The 26802-nt window shown below is 48.5% G+C and overlaps 1 protein-coding gene across 1 annotated transcript in view; it reads right to left on the reverse strand.

The window, feature by feature from the left end:
- CDC42BPB (CDC42 binding protein kinase beta) overlaps positions 1-26802 on the reverse strand; it is a 119138-nt gene that overhangs the window by 42991 nt on the left and 49345 nt on the right. The window contains 4 exon segments of the mRNA XM_061181309.1: positions 1237-1330; positions 10276-10424; positions 17748-17843; positions 21667-21750. Of these exon segments, the coding sequence (XP_061037292.1) occupies positions 1237-1330; positions 10276-10424; positions 17748-17843; positions 21667-21750 (423 nt within the window).

Raw genomic sequence — 26802 nt, forward strand, 5'->3', positions numbered from 1 at the left:
AGGGGGCTGCGCAGGCCGAAAGGTCACAAGACCGGCCTCAGAGCACATGGAGTCCACAGGCCTGAGGGTCAGGCAGGACATGGGGACAACAACCAAGAAGGCCTGTCTGCACAAAGACCAGGCTCTCCCTGGGTGCCAGCCCCAGAGCCATCCAAATGACTCAGCGGGGAGTCCTCAGGAGCTCTGACCGGGCAGCAGGGCGACAGCTGTCGGGAGCTATCGCAGGGTGAGTGCCACCGGGACGGGAGTGCCATGCAGGTAAGAAAGGTGATCAACGCTCTGACTCAGACCAAGGCCACTGCTCCCGTCGTTACAAGACTGGCTTCGGGGACAGCACCAATATATCAATCAACGCGTGGTCAAGACTTCCAGAAATAAGAGACTGGCTTTGTGGAGAGAAAGTGAGTAAATCGCTTCACTCTTTTGAAAACACTGTCAAATGATGCCAGTTTTACAGGTTCTTTTACTGCTGCTTGAAAACTCACAGTAAGAAGGGGGGCGGGGGTCTGCTCTCCTCTGGAGAAGTAGATGCATTAGATTTTATGATATGTGTAAGTTCTAAAGAAGAAAAGTCTCCCAAACACCTCACACTGAAACTGCGACAAGGGCCGCAAGGGAGAACGCAGACGATTCCCTAACGCAGTGGAAGCCGCTGGCTGGAAGCAGCTGAGTGAGGTGCGGCAGCCCCACTTGAGGCCACTCAGCCAGCGTGCTGGTCCAGCTGAGGCCCAAGCCCAGCCTCCCGGCGACGGCCACTCCGGGGAGGTCCTCCTGCTGTGCAGGGAGTGTCCGCTGGCCCTTGGAACAGGGGCATCGACGCCCCCATTTCTACATCTGCAACACCCCTGGCTGACAGGAAGTCCCGCCCCAGACAGAAACGAGAATGCACCGTCACCAGTTAAGGTCTGTCCACCCGGCAGGCATTTTAAGCAAGGACCCAAGGGCTGCCTCTCTTTCACTGCCGTGCTGGCACGCTTTTAGCTGCCTAGGGATCTGAGGAAACCTGACAACCCCCCCTTTTAGAAGGCATACGTATTATTTTTGTAAACATAAAAAACAATAAAGATGTTTTAAACTTAATAGAAAATTTCAACTGTCTCCTAAGTGCATTCGCCTTAATTTACATTAATAAACTTGGTTTCTTAATTGTATCTCAAATTGAAAATGTAAATAAGCCCCTTCTAATTGCAAGCAAACCCCAAAACCAAATGGAAAATCTCCAACAAAAATACCTACAGTTCCATCATCATTCATCTTCAAACACGATCCAAAGTCAGCCAGGCGGATATGACCATTCACATCCAAAAGGACATTGTCAGGTTTAATGTCTCTGTTAGTAAAATAAATACATAAATTAACCATTTCCATGCAACACATTAGGTAGGTCAAAGCCCTTAACTGGTAGCGGATCATCGGGGGGAAACACTAGCATCAGTCATGACAGCTGTAACAATCCAAGAAAACGTCCCCGCGATGATGCAGTCGGGCATGGCAGCAGCAGTCACCACCGGCGCTCATTCCTGTACAGCAGTTAATCCCCCATTAACACGCTGAGACACCGTTCCTGTTCCCACCCACCCACCCAGCCTGCGAACCAATGCTTCCAGAGCACCTGCCTCGTGCCAGGCGCTGCTCGCGAGCCCGGGCCTACGACAGTACCAAGATGGCGCTGCCCTGCCTTCACAAAGCCTCACACCAGCTGGGGTGTCAGGAAATGAACATGCAAATGCACAGATATGCACACGGTCTTGGCATCCCTGAGTACAATCCACGGGGCAAGTGCTACAAAGAAACAGGAGGAGATATAAAAAGAGGTAGAGGGACAGAGTGTGAAGCGAGTCAAGGTTACCACTGAGAAGAGACGCCTGAGCAACTGGGGCAAAACAGCTACAGACCAACAAAGCACCACGTACCCCCAAACTGTATTTTATAGACAACGACAGGGACGCTCCAGAGTGGAGTAGTCTGCCCAGTTACACAGCAGCAGGAAAGTAAACTGTCCCACTAAACCCGTGGTCTTACTGACTGTTCTGTGCACTTGCCAACACCGGGCAGGGATGGGGGGACGGCGGGGTGGACTTTAAGGAACTAGCCCTCCTTCCTGGCAGAATAAGCTTATGTGACTGGAAAAGCCACATAAGCACGAAAAGGAACATAAACATTAAAAGCAGAGGAAGACATTCACCAAGAGGAGTACAAGGATGTTTCCAGCAGCACGACTCGTAATAGCCACAAAGTGGGATCCACCTAATGTCCGCCTGCAAGAGACAGGTAAAGCAGCGGGCCGTCCTCACGTGACAGAATGCTGCACCTCAATGAAAACACACGGGAGCACCAACTACTCCCAACACCACCGACGAGTCTCACAAAGAAATGTGAGCAAAAGATGATGACAATTCTTACCCAAAAAGATAAACAAAGCAAAAAACCCTTCTAGCACTCCAAACTGAAATAAATCTCCTTAAATAAACACTCAGGAATATGAAAAACAAAACAATATAATCCCTCAGTGAGTCAGAAAAATGAAAACTAAGAACAGGGGACTTCCCTGGTGGTTCAGTGGTTAAGACTCCACGCTTCCACTGCAGGGGGCGTGGGTTCAATCCCTGGTCAGGGAACTAAGATCCCACATGCCCTGCAGGGTGGCAAAACAAAAAGCAAATTAAAAAAAACTACAAACAGAACTAGATAAACACAGGGAGAAGTGAAAAGAGAGTTGATTTAACCCAGGGAAGGAATAGAAGAAAAAGACAAAATCTTAATAGAAATAAGGACTAAATTATAGGATGCCAAAGGAGAATCAATTTAAATAAAAATCTAATGAAAGGCATTGAAGAAATGGAGGAAAAGGTCTGGAAGAATAAAAATGAGACAAAGAATTAAAAAGGGTCAGAGAGAAAGTAGCTGGAGACTGAAATGGAAGACAAGCAAAGAAGGCACAACATATACATAACAGGAGTCCCTAAAGAAATCAAAACAATAAAACATAACTAACATTTGAAACTATACTCCAAGAGAACTTTCCAGAAGTAAAAACGACCTGAATCTACAGACTAAAGGGCCCATCAAATTTAAAAGTAAATAAATAAAATGTCCTGTTTTTTGGAGCCAGACAAGTTGATATGAAACAACCAACATGGAAGAATAGCTAGAAAAACACTGAAGAGAAAGAGGTATGATGGGGGGACTTGGCCCTATGTGATTTCAAGCCTCCATGATTAAAGTAGTGTGGTCCCAGAGCACAGAGAGAAAGACGACAATGGAACAGAATAGAATGTCCAGAAACAGACCAAATTCATAAAGAAACTGAGTATATACTAAAGATGTTATCTCAAATCAGTGGGCAAAGACACAAATAAGTTTCATGCTGGGACAACTGAAGAGCCTTTTAGTTAAAGATAAATCAGATCCATTCTTTATACAAGAATAAACTCCAAATGGATCAGAGATCCATATGTAAAAAATAAAACTATTAGAAGAAAACATGGGTTCTCTTTTTCTCTGGGGTTTTAAAAAAAAAGTACTTCTAACTATGACTCAAAATCCCAATGTAATAAAAGACCAATAAATTTAATACATTAAAAAAATCTGCATGGCAAAAGACTACAACAAGCAAAATCAAAAAGCAAATGGCAAACTGGGAAAAAATATTTGCAACATATATTACAGATAAAGGGCAAATATTTAGCAACTGAAGGGAAAAAGCTAGAAATCAGAAAAATGGGCAAATGACATGAAATAAACAACTCACACAGACACACACAGAAAGATATAAAAATGAAATTCAACTCCACAAGAAAGACAAAAAACAAAACCAAAAAAACCCAACTGTATACCATCTCTAATCCATCAGATGGCAAAAGTATAAAAATACACTATGTTGGGCTTCCCTGGTGGCGCAGTGGTTGAGAATCTGCCTGCCAATGCAGGGGACACGGGTTCGAGCCCTGGTCTGGGAAGATCCCACATGCCGCGGAGCAACTGGGCCCGTGAGCCACAACTACTGAGCCTGCGCATCGGGAGCCTGTGCTCCGCAACAAGAGAGGCCGCGATAGTGAGAGGCCCGCGCACCGCGATGAAGAGTGGCCCCCGCTTGCCGCAACTAGAGAAAGCCCTCGCACAGAAACGAAGACCCAACACAGCCAAAAATTAAAAAAATAAATAAATAAATAAAAAATTAAAAAAAAAAATACACTATGTTGCCAAGGCTGCAAGCAAACAGGCACTTTCATATACTGCTGGTAGGAACACAAAAAGGTATATCTCTATGGAAGGAAACTGGCAACATCTGATAAAGCTAATAAAAAATGTTAGTATATATCTAATATGTATTTTATTTCTCTGTCGATCCAGTGATCTCACTTCTAGGAATTCACCCTAAAGACACACCGACAATACAAAAAGATGTATGTACAAGGTTATTCATTACTGCATTATTTATAATTGCAAAACACTAGAAACAACCTAAATATCCACCCACAGGAGAATGAACTATGGTACCGATGTACGTGGAGTGCTATGCAAATGTAAAAAAGAATGAAGAGCTCCATGAACTGATACAGAATGATTTCTAGGATATATGTTAAGTGAAAATAACAAAATGCGTAAGTGCATATTTAACCATGCTACCTTTTGTTTAAGAAAAGGAGAAATAAGGGAACATATCTGCTCATCTTGCATATATAAACACACACACACACACACACACACACACACACACACACTCGATAAACAGAAAACAAGGAACTGGTTACTTACAAGGGGCAGGGAATGAGGTGGATGCGATAAGGAAGGGAGTGACATTTCTGAGTATAACCTTGTTTAGTTTTGGTATTATCGAAGCATACTTGTGTTCTACATGCTTAAAAAATGAAATGAAATCAACAAAGATGGGAAGGGGCGCCTGAAATGGAAAGCTGATGAAACCAGTGAACCCAACTGTATTTCAAACAAATAACACAAAACCCTGAAGGGAAATGGGGTAGAAAAAAACCCCAAACCTAAGTAACTTACGGCAGAGAACCTGACACTTGCAGTTGGGAGGTGGGGTTAGGGCTAGGGTTAGGTTTGTTTTTAGTAGGATAAAAGCAGAGCAAGGGTCCCTGGTAGCTCAGGACTTCCTGGTGGTGCAGTGGTTAAGAATCCGCCTGCCAATGCAGGGGACGCGGGATCGATCCCTGGTCCAGGAAGATCCCACATGCCGCAGAACAGCTAAGCCCGTGCTCCACAACTACTGAGCCTGCGCTCTAGAGCCTGCGAGCCACAACTACTGAAGCCCGCGCGCCTAGAGCCCATGCTCCGCAACAAGAGAAGCCACCGCAATGAGAAGCCCGCACACCGCAACGAAGAATAGCCCCCGCTCGCCGCAACTAGAGAAAGCCTGCACACAACAACAAAGACCCAACGCAGCCAAAAATAAGTAAATAAATAAATAAATTTATAAATTATAGTAATAAAGCAGAGCGATTCTGAAGCTACTTCAGATACATGGCAGGGCTGGGCAAATGACTGGACGTGATGGTGCTGCTGGGAGCCAGAGGAGGAGACGGAAATGGAACGGGAGAAAGCCAGAAGGGTAACTCGTGATTCCCAAATTAGACATGGGTCTGTGTGTATAAATGCAGACGTGTACAGACATGCACTTTACTCTGTCCACTGAGGGGCCTAAAGCAGACACCCTGTAACTCTGAGCACACCCAGCACCCAGATATGGTCTTTAAAACCATTCCCCACTAAAGGAACCAGGGTTCCTCAGAGAAGGTACGAGATGAGCCAGAAACTAAGGCAGTTCTCAAAAACGATGAGGGCATGTCAGAAACATGGGAGTCAGCTAGAAGGGGCTTCCACTGGCCAAATATGGGACAATATAAGCATAAAAAGAATTCAGACAATAACAAATTATAAACCGTTGGGGCGACAAAGGATCCACGTACCCACACTGATAATAAATAGACAAATGGGAGAGAAGGGAGGTGCTTCAACGTGGAGGGGATCCTGGAGTTTGGAAATCGTCATTTTGCAACCATCACAGTAAAGGCTGGCCCAGGCAAAAATCATCAACAGATACTAAATGTAGGGGGAAACTCTGAAGAGGATGTATGCATGGTCTTAAAGTGTCTCCCCACAGATTGCTTTTAGATACAAAGGGGAAAAAGTCCTAACTATGCAGCAGTGAATCACTACTTGAGTCTAAGAAGACGGGTGGGGATGGTCTTCACAAAGGCTGCCCCTCTCCCTTTATACTCTCCAGAGGTGTTCAGATGCTAACCATCTGCGTGCACCTTTTTTTTCAATGGTGTTGGATTATCTGGGCAGCATGACTCTCTATTTAAAATATAATATCATCAGTAAATGTTATTTAAAAAAAAACTGAATTGCCCATTTGCATGCAGGGAGGTTACCAGGAAAGGCCCTCTCAGCACACCAGCAGGGAGGCCGAGGGCAAGACTGACCCAGGGCGCCTACCAGCAGTGCTTCTGAGCTGTGCAGCTGGTCCCCACAGCACCAACTGAGAGAGCAGCCAATCCAAGAGCTGACCGTCCCCGTGGGCCACACCCATCCCATTTTCCCTCCAAACCCGGTGGTGGCAGCTTTTCCAGTAGAGTCAGGCGCACAGCTGAGAAGCAGCTCCAGTCCCCCGAAAGTGCCTTTTCTCTGTCGGCTGTTGTGACTCTGGTTAAAACGGTGGAATTGGCTGGGGCGGGGCCGGGTGGGTGGGTGGGTGGGATGACAGCCCTGGACAGACTGCAGTCTGATTTTCCTTTCCTGTTCTGCCCGTGATGCGCTGACAAGGGAGGCCCTCCCGCCCACTGCTATCCCATTTCTGAGCGACACACAGTGCACCCGTGAGGCTTCCTACTGCAAAACCAACCCACAGGCTCGGTGGAGGTGGCGCAGGGCTGGTCCCCGTGGCTCCACGGACGGGCTTCCGCGCCAGCCCGGCTCCTGGAGGCCCCGGACCACCTCTATCTTCGTCCAGTTCCTCTACTCCTACTCTACACCTCTTCTACTCGGCTTTCTAGTTTTTCTTTTCTAAGGCCTTTTTGTTTTCTGAATATTCCTTCTCTTAAAAGCGTACCTGTTCTTATTTCGATCGTAAGCTGTACGTATTCTGTTCTCTCTGGGGATGTGATTTCCCAGCTGCAATCCTTTGTGAGCCTGTCGCTCTCGGTCTCTGCCTTTGCTGGTATCTGGGGCTGACCTCTCAGGAAGCGGCAGCACCCACCAGGGTGGTGGGCTCCCAGGTCCGAGCTCCCCATTGCTTCTTGCACAGTGAGCCTCGCAGGGGTCCAAAGCCGGGGAGCAGCCGTTCCGCATGCAGAAGCGCGGCCGGCGGGGCAGCGGGCACTGCCTGAAGTCGCCATGGCCCACATCCTCCCACGGGAAAGGGCCCCAAGCTACAGTCTGAACCACGCTCCTCAAATCCACCAGTGATAACACTCTCGTGCTGATGAAACTCATTTACTTCTGGCCCCGCCAAATGCAGCCTCAACTTACAACACATCCCCGAGACTGGGTAGGATTGACTTCCTGTATTACCAAACTTTGTGAACTTCCTAGCAAAAACGCAAAGCTTACTGTTTTCACTAGGTCATTCCAGCACTTAGTCTGAATATGGAGTTGACTTTGAGGGAAAAAAAGTTTTCGAATTATTTTAATGTTTTCTACCATGCCCAGAGACTGATAGAGCAAAACTTCTACACAACTAATTAAGAAAATGAGGAGAAAGCTTTCTAATTAGGGAAAAAGAGGAAAGAATAAGCTATTCAAAAGACAGTCAAATTAATTTCCCTGGAGCTCTGTGACGAATACAAAAACATTCATCTCTCTGTTGTGAATTAGGCAAAGTTCTCTCAAGAAGAGTATAAAATCTAATGTTGAAAACAACAACAACTGTTATAAAAGCAGGCATAACGACATTAAAGAAAACAGGAAAAAGAGGAAATGCCCTGTCCCAAACCTCATGGCCCTAAAAGCAGCAACCGCTATGGGGGGCAGCTCCCTGGGCTTGCCCATGACACGGGGACCTATGCACAGCGCCCTGGGCAGGAGCGTGTGGCCCCAGGCAAGCTGTCCCCCCTCCCAGGGCAACGAGGTCACACTCTTGGCAGGACTTGAAGGGCTGTTACTTTGACACTGGGAGCCATTGCTACCGTCAGAGCAGGAGCTGCGTCTGCTTAGGAAAATCCCTGACAGGCTCAGGGGCTCAGCCCGACCACAGTGCAAGGTCAGGGGACTCATGACAGCTGCAAACCTCTCGACGGCAACACTGAATTCCACACGGGATCATCTATCAGTCACGTATGTGAATGGAATTAAGATGCTCCTCTCAAAAAAATTATTTCACACACCTCCTTTTCCAGAAACTGCTGGAGGATATGTGCCACCAAATCAAACGAATAAACCAAGAAAGAGAAAGACGCACGACTCAGAAAACAAGGGAGCCCATCCCAGGGAGACGGGAAGAGAACCTCTCCACTCAAAAAGAAACCTCAGGATGAGAGCCACCAGAGCAGGAAGGCGTGGGAAAGACAGAAGGGATGGATCCAGGAAGGTAGACCGAGGATGGCTGGTGTGTCTGAATGTACAGAGCTTTATAATTTGGTCATGATATTTGGGGATAGTTAGTGGCAGCTACATAGAGAGAGAAGTAGCCAAAGAAAAAACAGTGCAATTATTAACTCCAGAGGAAACAAAACTTTATATAGGAAGTGTAACTATTTATACCACAAGGCTCATCTGTAATATTTACACAGTATATTATAAACACCAAACACTGATCTAACCAAAAGTTATTACATTTGACCCCTGAACAACACCGGGGCTGGGGTGCCAACCTCTGCGCAGTCGAAAATCTGAGTAAAACTTCACAGTCAGCCCTCCATACCCGTGGGTCTGCACCCACAGACCGTGTAGGACTGCAGTATGTATTTAGTGAAAGAAATCTGAGTATAAGCGGACCCGTGTGGTTCAAACCCATGCTGTTCAAGGGCCAACTGTATTTTACTAACTGGGGCCAGATGGGAGAAGGAAGTTTGAGAGTTTGTGTGGGAGACAGGGATGAGAGAGAGATGTACTTACTTGCATCAGAGTCAAATCTCCATTTCGACAGACGCGGTCTAAGACCTCCCCACCCCCCACATAAGGTGAAACAGCAACAGAAGCCCGTTATTTAGAAATATGAAAGTAAACAAAAGAAACAAGTAAAAATTGTCCATCATTACCTATGGCAAGGGGCATCAGGGTGGGGGATGGCTGGAAACTCACTTTTTGTTATAAGCCCTGTACAACTATTTGACTTTTTAAAGCTACTGCCGTGAAATACTTTGATAAAAATAAAATAAGTAAAACAGAACAAAACCAACAAAACCCCACCCAAACCCCACAGGACTAAAGCACTGTCTTTTTTTTTTTTTTTTTTAAAGTAATTTTTTTTTTTTTTAACTTTGGGTTTATTTATTTATTTATGGCTGTGTTGGGTCTTCGTTTCTTTCTGTGCGAGGGCTTTCTCTAGTTGCGGCAAGTGGGGGCCACTCTTCATCGCGGTGCGCGGGCCTCTCACTATCGCGGCCTCTCTTGTTGCGGAGCACAGGCTCCAGACGCGCAGGCTCAGTAGTTGTGGCTCACGGGCCTAGTTGCTCCGCGGCATGTGGGATCCTCCCAGACCAGGGCTCGAACCCATGTCCCCTGTATTGGCAGGCAGATTCTCAACCACTGCGCCACCAGGGAAGCCCCTAAAGCACTGTCTTAAATGGCAGAATGAGACCGACACAGAGGCACAGGCTGGCTGAGGCACTAAGGCCGCTGTTCTGGCGGGGGAGGGGGGGAGGGCAGGAGGGGGCCCCCCACCCCCGCCTGACATGCAAGAGCAGTTACACTCACTCAATTCAAGTCCTTTATTACGATGCTGTGATGTGAGCCCCTCTCCTCAACCCAAGCCCCCTTTCCTGAGTGTTTTATGGGTGATTGAGGCATGAGCTCTGGGGGGTGGGCAGGGGAGAACATGAGCCAATGGCAGGTAAATATCAAAAGACAAGGTGACTTCAGCTGACAGCAATTAGAGCGTCACAACAGTCACATAAAGCTGGGGTCTCCTGGGGTGTAAAGCAGCGACCTGGTAAGGCATCCTGCACCGTGGCAGTCAAAGGGAGGACCCACTAACCGCACGACTTCCCTGCATAGCCTGCAACTGGGGTCCACGACTCAGGGGACTCTGAAAGGAATATCCTGACACATTAAAGGTGATTTCCATAAAACATGTAACAAGGTGATTACCTGTGCACGTAATGAAGCTGATGGATGGAGTCAATAGCCAACACCATTTCACCAATGTAGAATCTTGCCATATCTTCTGGAAGCTTGTCCTCAAATTTACTGAGCAGGGTCAGTAAATCACCACCCACGTAATAATCCATGACTAAGTACTACAATTGGGAAGAGAAGGGCAGAGAAGACAACACTGAGTCACCACGAAACCTAACCACCAAAGGTCAGCTTGCGCTGCAGGAGCTCTGGGCTCCTCAAGTCCGGGTGGACGGCTTCCTGTTGTTCCTGTCACCCAGGACTTGCCCCAGAACCAGGACCCTGAAGGACCATAATGTTGCTGTAGTTGAGAGCAGATTTCAGTAAATACTTATTCTTCTTGTCAATAAAATTTCTACCTGTACAACACAATCAGATGGTATCAATACACGAGTCACATTCTATTTATAAACTGATGAAAGAACCACTGGTTTCTCTTTTTTTTTTTGGATTTTATTTTATTTATTTTTATACAGCAGGTTCTTATTAGTTATCTACTTTATACATATTAGTGTATGTATGTCAATCCCAACCTCCCAATTCATCCCACCACCCACCCACCCCCACTTTCTCCCCTTGGTGTCCATATAAGGGGACACCTGTGTCTCTATTCCTGCCTTGCAAACCGGTTCATCTGTACCATTTTTCTAGATTCCACATGTATGTGTTAATATACTATATTTGTTTTTCTCTGACTTACTTCACTCTGTATGACAGTCTCTAGGTCCATCCATGTCTCTACAAATGACCAAATTTCGTTCCTTTTTATGGCTGAATAATATACAAGATATTGTTGTGGGTTTTTTTTGCCACACCGGGCGGCATACGGGATCTTAGCTCCTCGACCAGGGATTGAACCTGCACCCTCTGCAATAGAGGCGCAGAGTCTTAACCACTGGGCCACCAGGGAAGCCCCCCAAAGGGCTGCTGATTTCTTGGTATCGTTAAATCTTCCTATGTAAATTAGCAGTGCTATTATTTTTGATTTGTACAAATCATTTTTTCATATTCTTCAGAAATATTTTACCCCAATCCCCTTCATTTTTACTGAATGAAAGACTCTTTAAACTCTAAACTTTAAAATCTAAACTTTACGATTTTCAAGTTTCACACACATGTTCTCATATAATCCCACAGAAACCCCCTTTTCAATTCCCTACCCCTATACTGCCCCCTCCCTTCCCTCTCCCCAATGGTAACCATTAGTTTGTTCTATAGATCTGAGAGTCTGCTTCTTTTTTGTTATATTTACTAGTTTGTTGTATTTTTTAGATTCCACAAATAAGTGATGTCATATAATATTTGTCTTTCTCTGACTTATTTCACTTAGCATAATACCCTCCCATCCACCCATGTTACTACAAATGGCAAAATTTCATTCTTTTTTATGGCTGAGTAGTATTCCATTATATATATGTTATATACATATATACATCTTCTTTATCCATTCATCTGTTGATGGATGCCGAGGCTGGCAATTGTAAAAAAAAAAAAAATGCTGCTATGAACACTGGGGTGCATATATCTTTTCAAATTAGTGTTTTTGGTGGGGTTTTTTTGGATATATACCCAGGAGTGGAATTGCTGGGTCATACAGTAATTCTATTTTTAGTTTTTTGAGAAACTGCCATACTGTTCTCCATACTGGCTGCACCAATTTACATTCCCACCAACAGTGTAGGAGGGCTCCCTTTTCTCCACAACCTTGCCAACGTTTCGTTATTTGTGTTCTTTTGGATGATAGCCATTCTGACAGGTGTGAGGTGATATCTCACTGTGGTTTTGATTTGCATTTCCCTGATGATTAGCAATGTTGTGCATCTTTTCATGTGCCTGTTGGCCATCTGCATTTCCTCTTTGGAAAAATGTCTAATCAGTTCTTCCGCCCATTTTTTTTTTTTTAATTTATTTATTTTGGCTGTGTTGGGTCTTCATTGCTGCGTGCGGGCTTTCTTAGTTGCGGTGCGCGGGCTTCTCATTGCGGTGGCTTCTCTTGCTGCACAGCAAGGGCTCTAGGCGTGCAGGCTTCAGTAGTTGCAGCACAGGGGCTCAGTAGTTGTGGTGCGCGGGCTCTAGAGCACAGGCTCAGTAGTTGTGGCACACGGGCTTAGTTGCTCCGCAGCATGTGGGATCTTCCCAGACCAGGGATCAAACCCGTGTCCCCTGCACTGGCAGGTGGATTCCTAACCACTGCGCCACCAGGGAAGTCCCTTCCGCCCATTTTTTAATCAGGTTAAAGATGAATAAACAAATAATAATATTTTCAAAATGTCTGAAGAAAAAAACAGAATGAAGTCCCATAACATACATTATGAAGAATTGAAAATTAAAATAGTTTTGTGTTGATTCACGGATATAGTGAGAGACTAATGAAACACAAAATTCAAAAGGAAAATAAATGTATGTGGAAATTTCACCTACAGTAAAGGCAGGAGAGGAAAGAGCAGACGCAGATTCACGGTGTCTCACTGGAGACCTCGGCCCACGGATAGGCAGCTGAGCCTCTGTCTCCCCAAGGGTCTGCTCCCCGAAGGGCTGGTGTTTCTACAAGTGCAGGGAGGATATTTAATGTTTGAGAAAGGGCATCTTGGGCTATGGTCTGACGGGTATCTCTGCTGGCTCAGCACACACTATATAACCTGTTCTCAGGGTCCGTGCTGCATTCCCTGGTGAACTGAGCCGTCACTGTCGTCAGTAAAGCTGTGTCACCTGCACCTGACCCGCTTTCTCTGCCCGGGAACCTCGGGAATGGCCACACCTCATTTGAGTGATTCCAGCAGTTGATGACCTGCCTGATTCGACTCTGTGGGGGACTCGACTCCCCCAGGGCCATGGGTGGTAAGAGTCTGCGATCGGTCCAGGGAGGGATCAAGCGTGTGGGGGACGTGGGGGCAGGACATCCCAACACTTGGATACTCTTTGTCTAGACCACAAGCTGGCACAGGCAGAAGATGCCAACTTCTTAAAAAAAAAATGTGGAAATAACAAACATCCTTGATTATGAAAAACAGATGATCTTCTTCTGAAGATACGCTAGAATGAAAACTTCCTGGACAGGAACATTTTCTTTTTCTTTGTGAGAAATCCTCCCCCTCCAAAATTGGAAGGACTTTATAAATCATGTCAAGAGGCACACACGAACCAGCATAGGCAGCATAGGCAGAAGACGCCAACTCCTTTAGGAAAAAAAATATGTGGAGATGACAAACATCCTTGATTATGACAGACCATCTTCTTCAGAGCAAATGCTAAGATAATAACTGCCTAGATAGGGAAAATACATACATACATGTACATATATTTAATCAGTGGAAAAAATGACTGAAGGGTTCGATACTGCAGGAGGTGCTCTAAAAGCTAATGGCCCAAAATGGAAGCACAAATAATACTCCATCAAGTTCTGTGCGGTTTAAAACTATTTCTCCAGGTTCTCCTGCCACACGAAGAGGACACAGGACCAGAGAAGGGAGGTGAATTACCTAAAATCACAAAACCAGCGGCTCTTATTAGAAAAACAGTTTCATGAACAAACTGAAAGGTAAGTTCCTATGGGTGCATCCCCACGGAAGGGTCAGAGAATGCCCTGCTGGAGTGGAAACCAGAGCCCCAAGAGGGCAAAGGCCGAGGCGCTGGGCGTGCTCCACCGACAGCACTGGGCTGTCCCTTCACTCAGCGCTCACGGGCCCGGGGCCAGCAGTGCTGGGCAGCCTTCCACCGGAAGACAGCCTTCCACCGGAAGACAGTCTTCCACCGGAAGACAGCCCCTCTGGCTGCACCCAAGGCTACGGTGGAGGAGCCCCAGGGGCTGTGGAGACCCGATGGGGTCATCCCACCAGTCAGAGAGAGACTGGCATAGCCAGAGTCAGGGCAGCAGCCAGCACCCCTACTGCTGGGGCTGCCGAGCAGAGACCGCTGGAGAAGCTGTTCCTCACAGGAACCGCCCCCTTTGATGCTTTTAAGAGATGGATGCTCTGGTCTGAGCAGTTAACTTTTAACCAATGAACAGAGAGAGGAAATCCCACTCCCCGATGACTCAGCCAGAGAGACAATCCTTTAGTATTATGGAGACCCTAGTACTAAGAGCTACCATTCGTGGTGTAACTATGACGTGCTGTGCCTTCAGGTTCTACGACTTACGGCCACCATCACTGTTAATCCTCAAAACAGCCCTCGCCACAGCTACTGTCATGACCGCGGTTTACAGGTAAGGAAAGGAGGCTTGATGACGCGGCCTAAGTCACCCAGCTAGCAAGTAGCAGAGCTAGGATGTGAACCCAGGCAACTGGACTCCAGGCCCTTGATCTTAAATGCGGCACACTGTCTCCTGGGAGAGGGCAGCCATCAGCCTGTGGCCGGGCCTGTCTAAGGACGAAGCCTTCCCTGCAGATGCCTGTTCTCAACAGCCCTCCCATCCTGCCTCAGAACTCGGCTTGCAAGACTCACCTCCCTTGACCCCTCCGCTGAGAAGCCTCCCTCATCTCCCTGCCCTCTCCTGCCCAACGGCAGCCTCGGCCGGGCCTCCCACCCTGGCCTCCTGGCACTGTCGCCCATCCCTTCCGTCCAAGAGCAGCTTCTATGGGCGGGAGTCCTGTCTCTCCCACACCTGGCACAATTCCGGTCACACAGAGGACTCTCAAAGGACGTTTGCTCGCTCACTCTCTCAATAACGAACTTGTCGGCACCCCGCTAGGCGACGGGTCCCTGCTCCACGGGGCTGACATCACGTGGGGGGAGGTGAACACAGGAATTGAGTGACGGGGACCAGGAAGAAAACCCAACTGTAGGCGTGGGAGGGCCCGACTGGCGGCCCCCGCACACGGACCACCGTGAGGATCCAGGCCCGGGGGTCTGAAGGGCAGGAGGGTGCTGGCTGGGCCAAGGGTCGCCTTCCAGACAAAGGGACTGAGAGGAGCAGGAACATGGGCCCTGGAGACACGGGAACCAGTGACCAGGGCGGAGCACGGTGAGTGCGGACGGGGTGAGGCCAGGCCCCGCGGGCCACGGCGGGGACTTCGGGCTCCCCTCTGAGAGCCATGAGAAGCTGCACCCTGCTCCACGCTTACAGCTTCCTCTGGCCGCCCTGTGCAGGGCAGACTCGAGGGGGAGGGACGGGAGCAGGACCAGAGGGGGGCCCGGCAGGAGGTGAGGGTGACAGCACTGGGGACGGTGGGGAGAACGACAGCTGGGCAGAGCGCAGGTAATCCGGGGGAAGAGACCACAGCACCTGCGGACGGACACGCGGGTGAGGGAGAGCAGGTGGGTGAGCGGCCAAGATCTTCAGCCCCTAAAGAAAACAGTGGGAGTGAGGCAAGCGCCATATCTAGCTGAGCCTCAACAGTTTGCCTGACCACCTAGAAATCTGAAAAGAAAAACAAAAGTGTATCACAGCGGTGCCAAATATGATTGATGGGCTCCTGGAAAACAAGTTTACAAGAAGAGTAACCTGCAAAGGCTGATAAGGCAGGCAAGTAGAAACGTATTTTTGGAATAAGAGAACGCTACCAATTACGTCCTCTGTCACATAACACACAATCCTGACTTAAGTCAATAAGGCAACACCCTTTTAGTTACTGGTGAAACAAGTTTAATTTTTACGAAACGCCCAGTCTAGATACCCACAGTAGCAACTCTAACGCAAGCGGGCTCTGTGGGGTGGGCTCCGTGTCACGAAAGACCCCTCACCCCACTGCGCCTTGCGCCCCAGCGGCACTCAGGCCGCCCACTTCCCGCCTCGTTCTTCCTCACCTCCTCCCCGCAAGGCAGTGACTGCCCTAAAAACGCCACTCGTGGGTGGCAGAGGCAGGAGCCAAACCCGGTCTTGCAGCCCCGTGTTCACGAACTAGGAAGGGCCAGGGCCCCTGCCACCCTTCTCTCTGCAGTTTTCACCATACGTCTGATTGGGCAGCTCCCAAACTCAAGAAGATGCTCCGTCACCGGAATTCCTTACCGGCTGTCCAAACTCAGAATAAGCTGGCAACACGCTATGCTGACTGCAGGAAAAATATTTGAAACAAAAAAAGTTGTCTTCCTTCTGTACAGCCCCAGACTAGCATTCCTTAGAGACTTCATTCAGTTCTTATCAAAATAGGAAGTGAACTGGAGACAGTCCACTCAACGCAGGGACACTGGTCCCGGAAGCAATGGGTTATGGAGAGATGGCCCCAGGGCAGGAGGACTCTGCCCTCGGCCAGAGGGAGGGCGCCGGGCACCACCTCCTGCCAGAGGGGCCTGGGCTGGGTCCTGGCACAATCCCTGTATCTGTGTGATAAGCTTGGACAAATGACTTCCTCCCTCCTTGCCCCAGACCCCATTCATAAAATGGTGAAAAATCATGAATGCCTAACTCACTTGGCCACTGGGAAGACTGACCGCGATAACCCACAGGTTGTGCTCAACAGACCCCAGCTGCCACTTCCATCAAAACACATATTTTTTCAATCTAAATAAAGAGTATAGCAAACTATTTTACCTAATCCTAGACTACTGAATCTAAGGGATTTCTCTAATGTCTGCAAGGGATTATTTTAAGATAAATAAAAGAAATCCTCCATGACTCCACTTGTTGTAAGCAAATGGAGCCCACTACTGAGAGTGAACTTACAAGTTAGCTGTTCTCAAGAACACAGCCGAGGCCCCTGCCTTCGAAGCCCCGTGCGGCCACTGCTGGGGAAACGTGCCAGCTGTGCCCCGGCCGGAGGAGCTGGGCTGAGACCGGCTTCCCTGAGGTCTGCCCAGGCCCCGTCTACCCAGAGCTCCACGGTGCAGACATTTTTAGGTTTAGGCAAACCTGGAAAGTCATTCTCAGAGTTAAAAGCCCTAACAAAGCAGTCGTGAGTCACTCAGGGCCTGAGCCAAAGGTCTGGTTTCCCTTTCACTCCGAACTGGTTGTCTTGCATCTGTTCTACTAGGCGTTCGAGCGCAATTCTACCCACACACGTGAATCACAAAGCTGATTAGCCTACACCGCAAGTGAGCCCCAGCTCCAATCAGAACAAACAGGTGACAAGAACAAGGGGACCAAGAGTCACCCCAAAACCTGTGTCAGCGGCTCCAGTGGGGAGGGCTGCGAACCAACACGTGCCACCCGACCTGGCCGTCAGGGAAACGTGGCAGAAACAGCCACTCAGTTAAAGGGTCAAACATTTTAAATCCCCACAGCAATTTCTTATTCTTTTACGTAATTCAAGATAGAAAATGCTTTAAACCCCCAGTTTATAATAAACCAAGTGAATAAAATAATGCACCTTATCTAGTGATTAGAGGAAAAAAGTCCACCTGATGATTACATGAAAACAAACCCTCAGTTTTATCTGTCAAATATACATTTAAGCAACGATAGTTCCAAAGTGTCTCACTCATTTTTTAGTGGCAGCACGAAGGAATCAGAACACTTCAGTGAGATGCCATTCGCCAGAGCCCTTAAGTTCTCGGCGAGCCACACCTACCAGGTAGTTGTCATCCTGAAAGGCATAGTGCAGTGTGGTGATCCACTGGCAGTCCCCATTCACCAGCACGTCGCGCTCTTCCCGGAAACAAGCCGTCTGTAAAGAATTGGGGAGAAAGTCGGTCTGTGTCCATCGGGAAAGTGCCCTGCAGAGCACAGTCTCAAGCAGACAGAGGCTCTGGAGACAGTGTCCCCTGTCCTCTGGGACGCAGGGACCCAGGCGCACTGCCACCTCCCAGTGGGGCTCCTGGCACCAGCTGAACCTCTGCTCTCTCCTGCTCCTGCAGCCCGACCCTCACCCCAGTGCACCAAGGGCCGCTGAGAACTCACCTCCCCACCTCGGGCTCACACCCACCCTCCCACACACACCGCTTCCAGGGCCAGCACGCCAGGTTCACCCCAGCTCACGCGTGCGTTTCAGCTACAGCTTCTGAGCTGCCCCCCATTCCAGCGTCGCCAACTTCTCGGGGTAGCCTGTGGTGTGGCTGCCCCTCATGTCCCGTCCCCTCCACCCCACCCCCATCGCAGGCCTACAGTTCAGGAGCCACACGGCTGGCGGGACAGGGCACAAACCTGCTTACTGATCTGAGTTACAGATCTGGGTCAGTTATTTTCAAGAAGTACAGTATACTGATGCACAGGATCCTAACAGGATTCTACTATGAAGATCCATGGCCTGTAGCACATGGGCAAAAGGCCATCTTTTAGGCTGCTGTGGGGTTTTTTTTTTTTTTAAGAGCTTTAATACACAGGTAGAATCTGTACTTAAAAGGAACTAGGTCTTTGGCATAATTATAATAAGATGTCCTCTTTCTTGACCACAGAAGATTTTAACTCCTCCTTGTATTTCCAACTTGCAAAGCTTAAGAAAAATAACAGCACCCCTAGGGGAGGGTTTGCACACACAGCACCGCAGCAAGCGCTCCACCTGTTCTCTCAGGGAGTCCCCTGGTGACCTTTAGAACTTGATTTTCTACAAGTTTTTCTTTTCTAAACTTTTAAAAAGAGTTTTTTTCTTTCTAAAACGGGATTGAGGTAGATGTGTCCCGTTCTCCTAACTGAAGCAGACGAGAGAACTACATGGGCCTATCAGCAGCTTACAACGTCCAGATGTGCAGAGACAAGTGGTTCTGGAACTACCATGGCCCCCAGACCACAGGCCTGGGGAAGGGGCAGCAGAAAGAAAACCTGAGTCCTGGGGCCGGGGCCAGCCCAGAACCCCCAGTGTCCGCAACACTGTTTCCGCCAGATTCTGATCCACACCCTCAAGTGCCTACCTAACAACATTCAGCATAAAGCCCGTTCTTAAACCGCGATCGCCAGTATGGTACCCACAGAGAGGAAATATACATACTCTTCGGTAGTTTTAAGAGCAGATAAACTTTCTAATGTTTTTTTTTATGACCAAAAAAAAAAGAACTAAAAGCCCAGCCTGGTCTACAAATTATGAACTTCCATTGCCTAGTGACTTTTCTACTGCCACCTCTCGTTGAATTCATGCTTTTAAAGATGAGTTTTTGAAGTCAATATTATAAAATTAAATGTTTAAAATAAGCCTACTAAGGGCTTCCCTGGTGGCATAGTGGTTAAGAATCCACCTGCCAATGCAGGGAACACAGGTTCGAGCCCTGGTGCGGGAAGATCCCACATGCCGTGGAGCAACTATGCCCGTGCGCCACAACTACTGCACCTGCGCTCTAGAGCCCATGAGACACAAGTACTGAGCCCATGTGCCACAACTACTGAAGCCCACATGCCTAGAGCCCGTGCTCCGCAACAAGAGAAGCCACCACAATGAGAAGTCCACGCACCACAACGAAGAGTAGCCCCTACTCGATGCAACCAGAGAAAGCCCACGTGCAGCAACGAAGACCCAATGCAGTCAAAAATGAAAAAAAACAAAAAACAATACAATAAGCCTATTAAATGAAATGTGAATAAAAAGATAAATTACCTTAACCAGCATTGTACCTATATTACATTTTTGTATGTATCACACACACATATACTTACAGCCCATTGTACACATTCTAGGATAATCACCATGATTAGCAGACAATCTTGGACTTGGTACTGAGTATGCCAATTAAATAGGTTCTGTGTAACCAGATTTACATTTAAAAGGCAGTATTTACTTTTTAAAAATGTACTCACTCACGGTGACATCTGGGTAAATACTAACTAGTATGATAAGGTGAGAATCACCTCTCCTTAACCTGAGGACCTCACACACACTTCACTCCAGAGGTTAACATAACAAGTCATATCACATATGGCTCAGCTATCACCTTTCAAAAATCAATCACTCCTGTAAAAATATAAACTTCAATAGAATTTGCTACTAGTAATTCTTTCCCCAAACACTTATTCCTTTCCCAAACTTTCATGCAACAGTAGCTTTTTTCCCCCACAAGAGAACTGCTTCAGTGATTTTCCTGTGTTTGCCAACATGCCAGCGATGACACGAAGAAGGGCTGCCGGGGCCGAGGCTGCAGCACGAGGTGAGGAAGGTGATGGGTGAGGATGGCGGGGAGGACACCAGCGGAGCCAAGAGGGACAGAGGCTCGGAAGGGGGTGGCTGAGGCCGAGTCATGGGCCACCCACATTTCAGGCCCTGGTGGCTGCAAAACTGGTGACGACTCAGTCAACCAACATGCATTTATTGAGCAATAAACAGGTGTAAGACCTTGTGCTGGGTGCCACAGCTGGAAAGAGGAAACGGGTGTGGACAGGGAAGGAGGAGAAGCCACACACAGTTCAACATGATGAACCTGAGACGCCGGGGCGGGGGATGCTGAAGCGGAAGTGCCCAGCGAGGGAAGGAAAACCTGAGCTCAGGAGAGCCACGCGGCCTCAGTGAGAGGCGTGTGTACTGTCCGCACAAGGTGGTGACTGGCATCGGCAGGTAAGAATCCAGAACAAAAGAGGAAAGGGCCACCCAGAATCACAAGGAGGGTTTAGTGACAGGATGGGAGAGGCCAGAAACCACAGAAGGAATGTCCAAAGGAGGAGGTGGCCGATTCTGGAGGGGAGAGCCCCGGGCAAACAAAGGGCAGCAGCGGCGTGAGGAGGGGAACAGCGGCCTGGGTGCAGAGCGGGCACTGAGCCAATCAGAGGACAAAGGACAGTGATGGGGCGGCTCAGAGAGGACAAAGCCAGGAGGTTGATGGCAACGTGCCCTTGGAAAGGAAGGACCCTTGGCTCCGAGGCGAATGTTAAATGGAGGAACACACAGGGCGGGCGGTACAGACAGACACTGGGAGGCAGTGGAGGTGAGTCTGACGAGGACCAGAGGGAGAGCCTGTGTCTCAGTGGGGGCTGGGTGAGGGGCTGGGGAGAGCGGGGTCGAGGGCACGAAACAGCCGCCACAGGAATGGATGAAGAAGAAAGAAAAAGCGGGTCAGAGGCTGCCATGCAGCAGCCATCAACTTTTATTTATAATCTTCACTCCCCTCGAGGAGGGAATACAAAACATTTCCAAATTCAATAATTCCTTCTGCAGAGGGAGCAGAATTGAGATAAATGCCTGAAGGGTTTTGTTTTGTTTTGGTTTTTTTTTTTTTTTTGGCCACGCCACAGGCATGCAGGATTCTAGTTCTCCGACCAGGGATCCGAACCCCGGCCCCTTGCAGTAGAAGTGTAGAGCCTTAACCACTGGACCGCCAGGGAAGACCCTCCATGGAGGTTTTAAACTGCTCCTGCAGACACACCTGAGGGGGAGCTCGCGAGTGGGGCACCTGGTAATGAGTCAACACCAAGGCAGACGGCGCTGGGAGGGGGCTGAGGTCCTGTTGACAAAGGGCGGCCTGCTCTTGTCAAGGAAGGAAGGTCCAGACGTGGTCTTACCCAGCTGGGCTTCATCACCCCTTTCCTTGCATATAAACCCCTGTTTACTTATTTATTTAATGCTCCACACTTACCTCTGCTCTTTTAAGCATCTCCCACTTGTTGAGGATTTTCATGGCGTATATGCGTTCAGTGTTCTTCATTTTGACAACAGCAACCTGCCACACAAATGGGAGTTTAACAAAAACTTAGTTACCGGAACACAAAAGGTCAGCACGTTTCACACAACTACAGTGAAATCTTAATTGCCTGGAAACCCTGGAAAATGACCTGTTAAGGAAAGTGAAGTTTTCTATGTGAATAAAGATTTGCCCTTTTAAGCATCAAAACTTGATTTTAACCACACTGCAGCTTGAATGATCTCACCTGCTCAGTCCAAAACGCTTCAGTGCTGAGCACTGGTGCACACGGGGGTCTGCTGGCCTCTACTGTGGTGTGTCTGGGGATTTTCACAGTAATGGCTTTTGAAGTTCGTCAGTGGCTCCCAAGCTCCTCTCCTGCATTCAAGGGCTCCATCCCCGCTCACGCCTACCCGCCTCCACCGATGCCCATGTCCACCTCTCATGCCCACGGCCAGCCTTTGCACGTGCCCGGGCTTACCTCCGGAATCTTTTCTTCACTGGGTTGGTGAGTACCTGGGGGGGCTCTGGAGTGTAACTTGGGCAAATTCACTTCTTTGTGCCTCAGTTTCTACAACTAGGAAATGGATAACAGTAGGACTGGCCTAAGATTGCTGTGCGGATCGAATGAGTCAACACAGTTAATGTGCTCAGAATGGTTAGGCACGTAGTTATTAGCCCTTAGCGTGCTGGCTGTCACCCATATTCTTCAAGGTACAACTCAAATGCCACCTCTTCCAGGAAGTCCTCTTGGGACTCCTGGTCTTCATCAAATTTCAAATGAGCTCTTCCATTACTACCAACACCAGATGTGATGTCTGCACCATCATGTGGTACATCCTACCCTATATAAATCAGTCATTCGTTGACCTAAGTCCCCTTCACAAAACCATAAGCAGTGATAATAACTTCTGAGCCTTTCTGCTGCCAATGGCAGGCAGCCACACAGCAGGGTTGGAACAAAGAGTTCTAAAAGTGAATCACCTACTTCCTTGCTTTCTAAACACCACCACCACACAACAACATCGTTGAAGTGACCATGAGAGCTGACACTCACGGAACACTTCCCACGCCCGGAGCTGTGCCGAGCAACGGACCTGCACCCTCTCAGCTAATCGTCTCCAGAGCCCTGGATGGTGGCTATTTCTAATATCCTTACTTTACAGATGTGAAATCTGAGGCCCAGAGGGGTTAAACAACATGCCTAAGAAGCGGCAGAGGCTCATCCTCAGGCGTGTGCCTTTTAGGACTGTATTATACTGACAGTCATAATTAGATATAATCCTCCCGGAGCCTGATGACAACAGGCGGGGCTGGGGGTCCACCACGAACGTGCCCTGATGTGGCCCCAGAGCCTGCAGATGGTCAGAGGCACCTGCCCTCCTCTGCAGGGCTCCCAGCCAGGGCCCCCTGCCCACGAGTGCACCGAGATCACCCGCCGGCCATCGCCCTCAGTCACCCCTCTCACTGCCACTCCATGGCACACCACACCTAAGCTGCTGTCTATTCGCTACGGTCACACCACACCTAAGCTGCTGTCTATTCACTACGGTCTTAGAAACCACTGACCAAACTCGCTACGACTCTGAATAAATTAAAAATAAACGGTGCGTAAATAAAGGCTTTGTGGGCTCTCCGACATGCCTAAGAACAAGAATTCTGGGCACACACTTTGTCATCATGTTAGAAGTGTCTGTTTCTTCCTGGGAATTAGCTATAATCTGGATAGGTGAGATACTAGAGTTAAAAAAAAAAAAAGCCACATAGAAGTTACTACACAAAAGGTCTAACTTGGCAAGAATGGTAGAGTTGTTAACCTTTGAGGAAAATAATGAAATTCTGAAAATGATGAGCCTCATGAATGATCCAGATCTTGCAGGAAATGAGACGCAGAACACAGGAAGTTTGATTCTTTACAAGAGGCCTATTAGGGCACAGACCATTTCCAGAAAACATGCAAGATGGCTCTGATAAAATACGTAGAAGGAAAAAGAATGTATCTGTCCATGGAAAACACGTATCAAACCAAGAATATGTAGACAAGGACTTCCCTGGTGGCGCAGTGGTTAAGAATCCGCCTGCCAATGCAGGGGACACGGTTTCGATCCCTGGTCTGGGAGGATCCCACATGACGCGGAGCAACTAAGCCCTTGCGCCACAACTACTGAAGCCCACGCGCCTAGAGCTCATGCTCCGCAACAAGAGAAGCCACCTCAAGAAGCCCACGTACCACAATCAAGACCCAACACAGCCAAAAAAAAAAAAAAAAAAAAAAAGAATAAGTAGACAAGTAAAATTTAATGTAAAAAAACCCAAAACAACAAACCTTCTCTATTGTACAACGACCTATAAAAGAAATAATTTTTAGAGAACCTTGTTTGGTTTACCAGAAGCTTCTTCCTAGCCAAAAACTTAGTCTGAATTCCTTCAAAGAGAGATGATAATCCTACAAATCTCTCCAAAATTAGACACTTCAGTAAAGAAATACAAATCAAAATAATTTTACAAAACATTAAAAAGTGATTCTGGAACACGACCATTAAGTATAATACCTGATGCCAGCCCAGATCCAGTACAAGAGGGAAAAGGTAAAACAAAGAACATCACTGGGCCAAACTGGTATAAGACAGCAGACTGGATAAAAAGTGTTCTATCAGTTCTAAATTTAAGTTTATGAACTATGGTTATGTCAAAGACCATCCCTATCAGAACAGGAACTAAAGTATTAGGGGTAGAGGGCCTTGCTTGACATAAGCAACGTATCCACAGTGGTTCAGTAAAAATTACACACACACACACAGGGAGGGAGGGAGGGAGCAAGCTCAAGCGAGAGCAGCACAGCTATAATACGATCAAGAAAATGAGATAAAATGCTAACAAAAGGGAATTTGGGTAAAGGGTTAGACTGTTTTTGAACCATTGTATTCATACAACTGTTCTGTTAGTTTGAAACCGTTTCTAAACAAAGCTTTCAAAGCTTTGTTTCTTTAAGTCATTCTAGGAACAAGAGAGACGGCAGGGGCCTTGGGTCACGCAGGTGGGGTTCAAGTGGCGCCCCCATAGCCCGCCCTGGGGCCAGGCCCCCCGCTCCGGCCTTGACTTCTTGTCTTGCCGGTGGGCCAGTGGCGTAGCCAGCGGCCACAAGGCTTCCAGGGGCTCACGTCTGTGAGAGCACGCGAGGCCTGGGTTGCCCGGCGCACAGTCATCTGCGGAGAGCTGCTGTCACGCCGAAAGCATGGCCCTGGGCACCGCACCCCGGTAGCTGAGGAACGAGCCTCCAGAAGGGTGCCAGCGTCTTAGGAACTTCCTGGGCCGCTGTCCCCGAGACGCTGAGGGGAGGACGAAGGTGTTCTCAAAGCCGCTGTGCTCCAGAAAAAGGGCAATGCCCCAGGACTCCAATCCTTGTTTGAATAATCATCTAGAAACGTTTTGCTAAACTCCGCTGAGGTAAGCGTTTCATACGCTCCCCTCAAATTGGACTCCGCGAGCTCTTTCTCAGGGGCAGGGCTCTTGAGCAGCCCGTGCCGTGGTCTCAGCAGCACAGGTACACACACCTGTGCACCAAGGTGGGTGCGCACACAGAATCTCACCCTTCCCTGGCCTGTCATTCAATCAGAACCGTATGTGAAGAACACCCTGGATGCAACAATGATTAAGGGTATCCTCACTTCTGTGATCCACGTGGTGCTGTCAGAGACAGAGAGGCTGCAGTTGGCCGCATTTCAGGTACATGATTACGAGACTATCCCAGGGAGGCAGCACGGTGGCGGGAATACAAGCCACAGAGCCCGGAATTCTAGTTGTGGCAGGAAGGCTGGTGCTCGTGTGCAGGGGACCCAGAATGGCCACAGGGCCGGAGCAGTTGGGCAAGGAGGGCTGGCGTGCTGAGCGCAGGCCACAGGGCCCAGGGAGAGATGATGGAGGGGGAGGGGGTGGGGAATGCACAAAAGTAGCTGCTAAAGCCTGGAGAGGGAGCAAAGGCAAAGGGGGGGCTCCGAGAACACGTTCTCTTAATTTGGGAAGAGCTAAAAAGTGATCAATGTTATCTTCTTTAAACTCAGGAACTGAGTTTCGCATCAAGTCCTTCGGCAAAGAAGAGCACTACAAGTAACCGCCCGCTGTTCTGACACAACAATGCTCTCTCCTGGGCTTTCTTTTTTCCTCCCAAAGGCCGCCCGGCTCCTGCCCTGGAGTCTCTCCCTGCCCCTGGCCCCCAACACCCTAACGGGCTCGCTGTCACTGCGGAGCTCCGCGTGGGCCTGGGCCTTGCTCAGCGCTGTGTCCAGCAGCCCGGCACAGCTCCTGGTACAAGGGAGCCGGTCGGTGAAAAGTATATAGCGAATTGAATTGGGTTTAGCTTTCAAAGGCTTTCTCTTTCTTCTCACTGAGCAACAACAAAAACCTTCCCTTACCTCATCACATCCTACCTAGAGCTCAGAGATCTGTTATTTCTATGCAGAACTCAATTTTTCCCTGTTGGTGGCCATCGGGAGAGTGGCCACCTGGGGAAGGGTGGGGCTTACAGGAGGTGGAGGCTCTGGAAAGAAACAGGAAGGAACTATCTAGGGAATAGAAATGCTCTATATAGACTGGGGTGCTGCTTACACAGGTGTAGACATCTGTCATAACTCAAACCATACACCTAGATCTGTGCGTTTTACATGGAAGTAAACCTTAATATTTAAAAACAAAAACCCAACAACCTCCCTGTCCCGTCCCAGCCCAGAGCTGAATTCCGTCGGGGAGTCCTGGATCCAGGGTCGTTCCGAGGTTGGCCTGGGAGGAGATGCTGTCCCAGAGGACAAGGCTGCCACCAAAGCAGCCCCCCGGTGGCGCTACTTCCCTTCTACCCACTCCTAGGTGAGATTCGCTCTTAGCAGTGGGCTGGGGAAGGGGTGGGTATGAAGACCAGGCTGGGTGAGGGAGAGGAGGGTATGAGGACAAGAGACGGGGCTCGCCACAGAGCGTGGGGCTGGGGTCTGATCTGAGGCCAGGGCAGTTTCCAAGGAAGAAATGAGGGCACAACACACAACTGCCCACATTCACTCAGCCAGGCCAGAGCTTTCTCACTCGAGTATTTTGAAAGCATTT

This window comes from Eubalaena glacialis, chromosome 2, assembly GCF_028564815.1.
Source record: "Eubalaena glacialis isolate mEubGla1 chromosome 2, mEubGla1.1.hap2.+ XY, whole genome shotgun sequence".
Classification (NCBI taxonomy): domain Eukaryota; kingdom Metazoa; phylum Chordata; class Mammalia; order Artiodactyla; family Balaenidae; genus Eubalaena; species Eubalaena glacialis.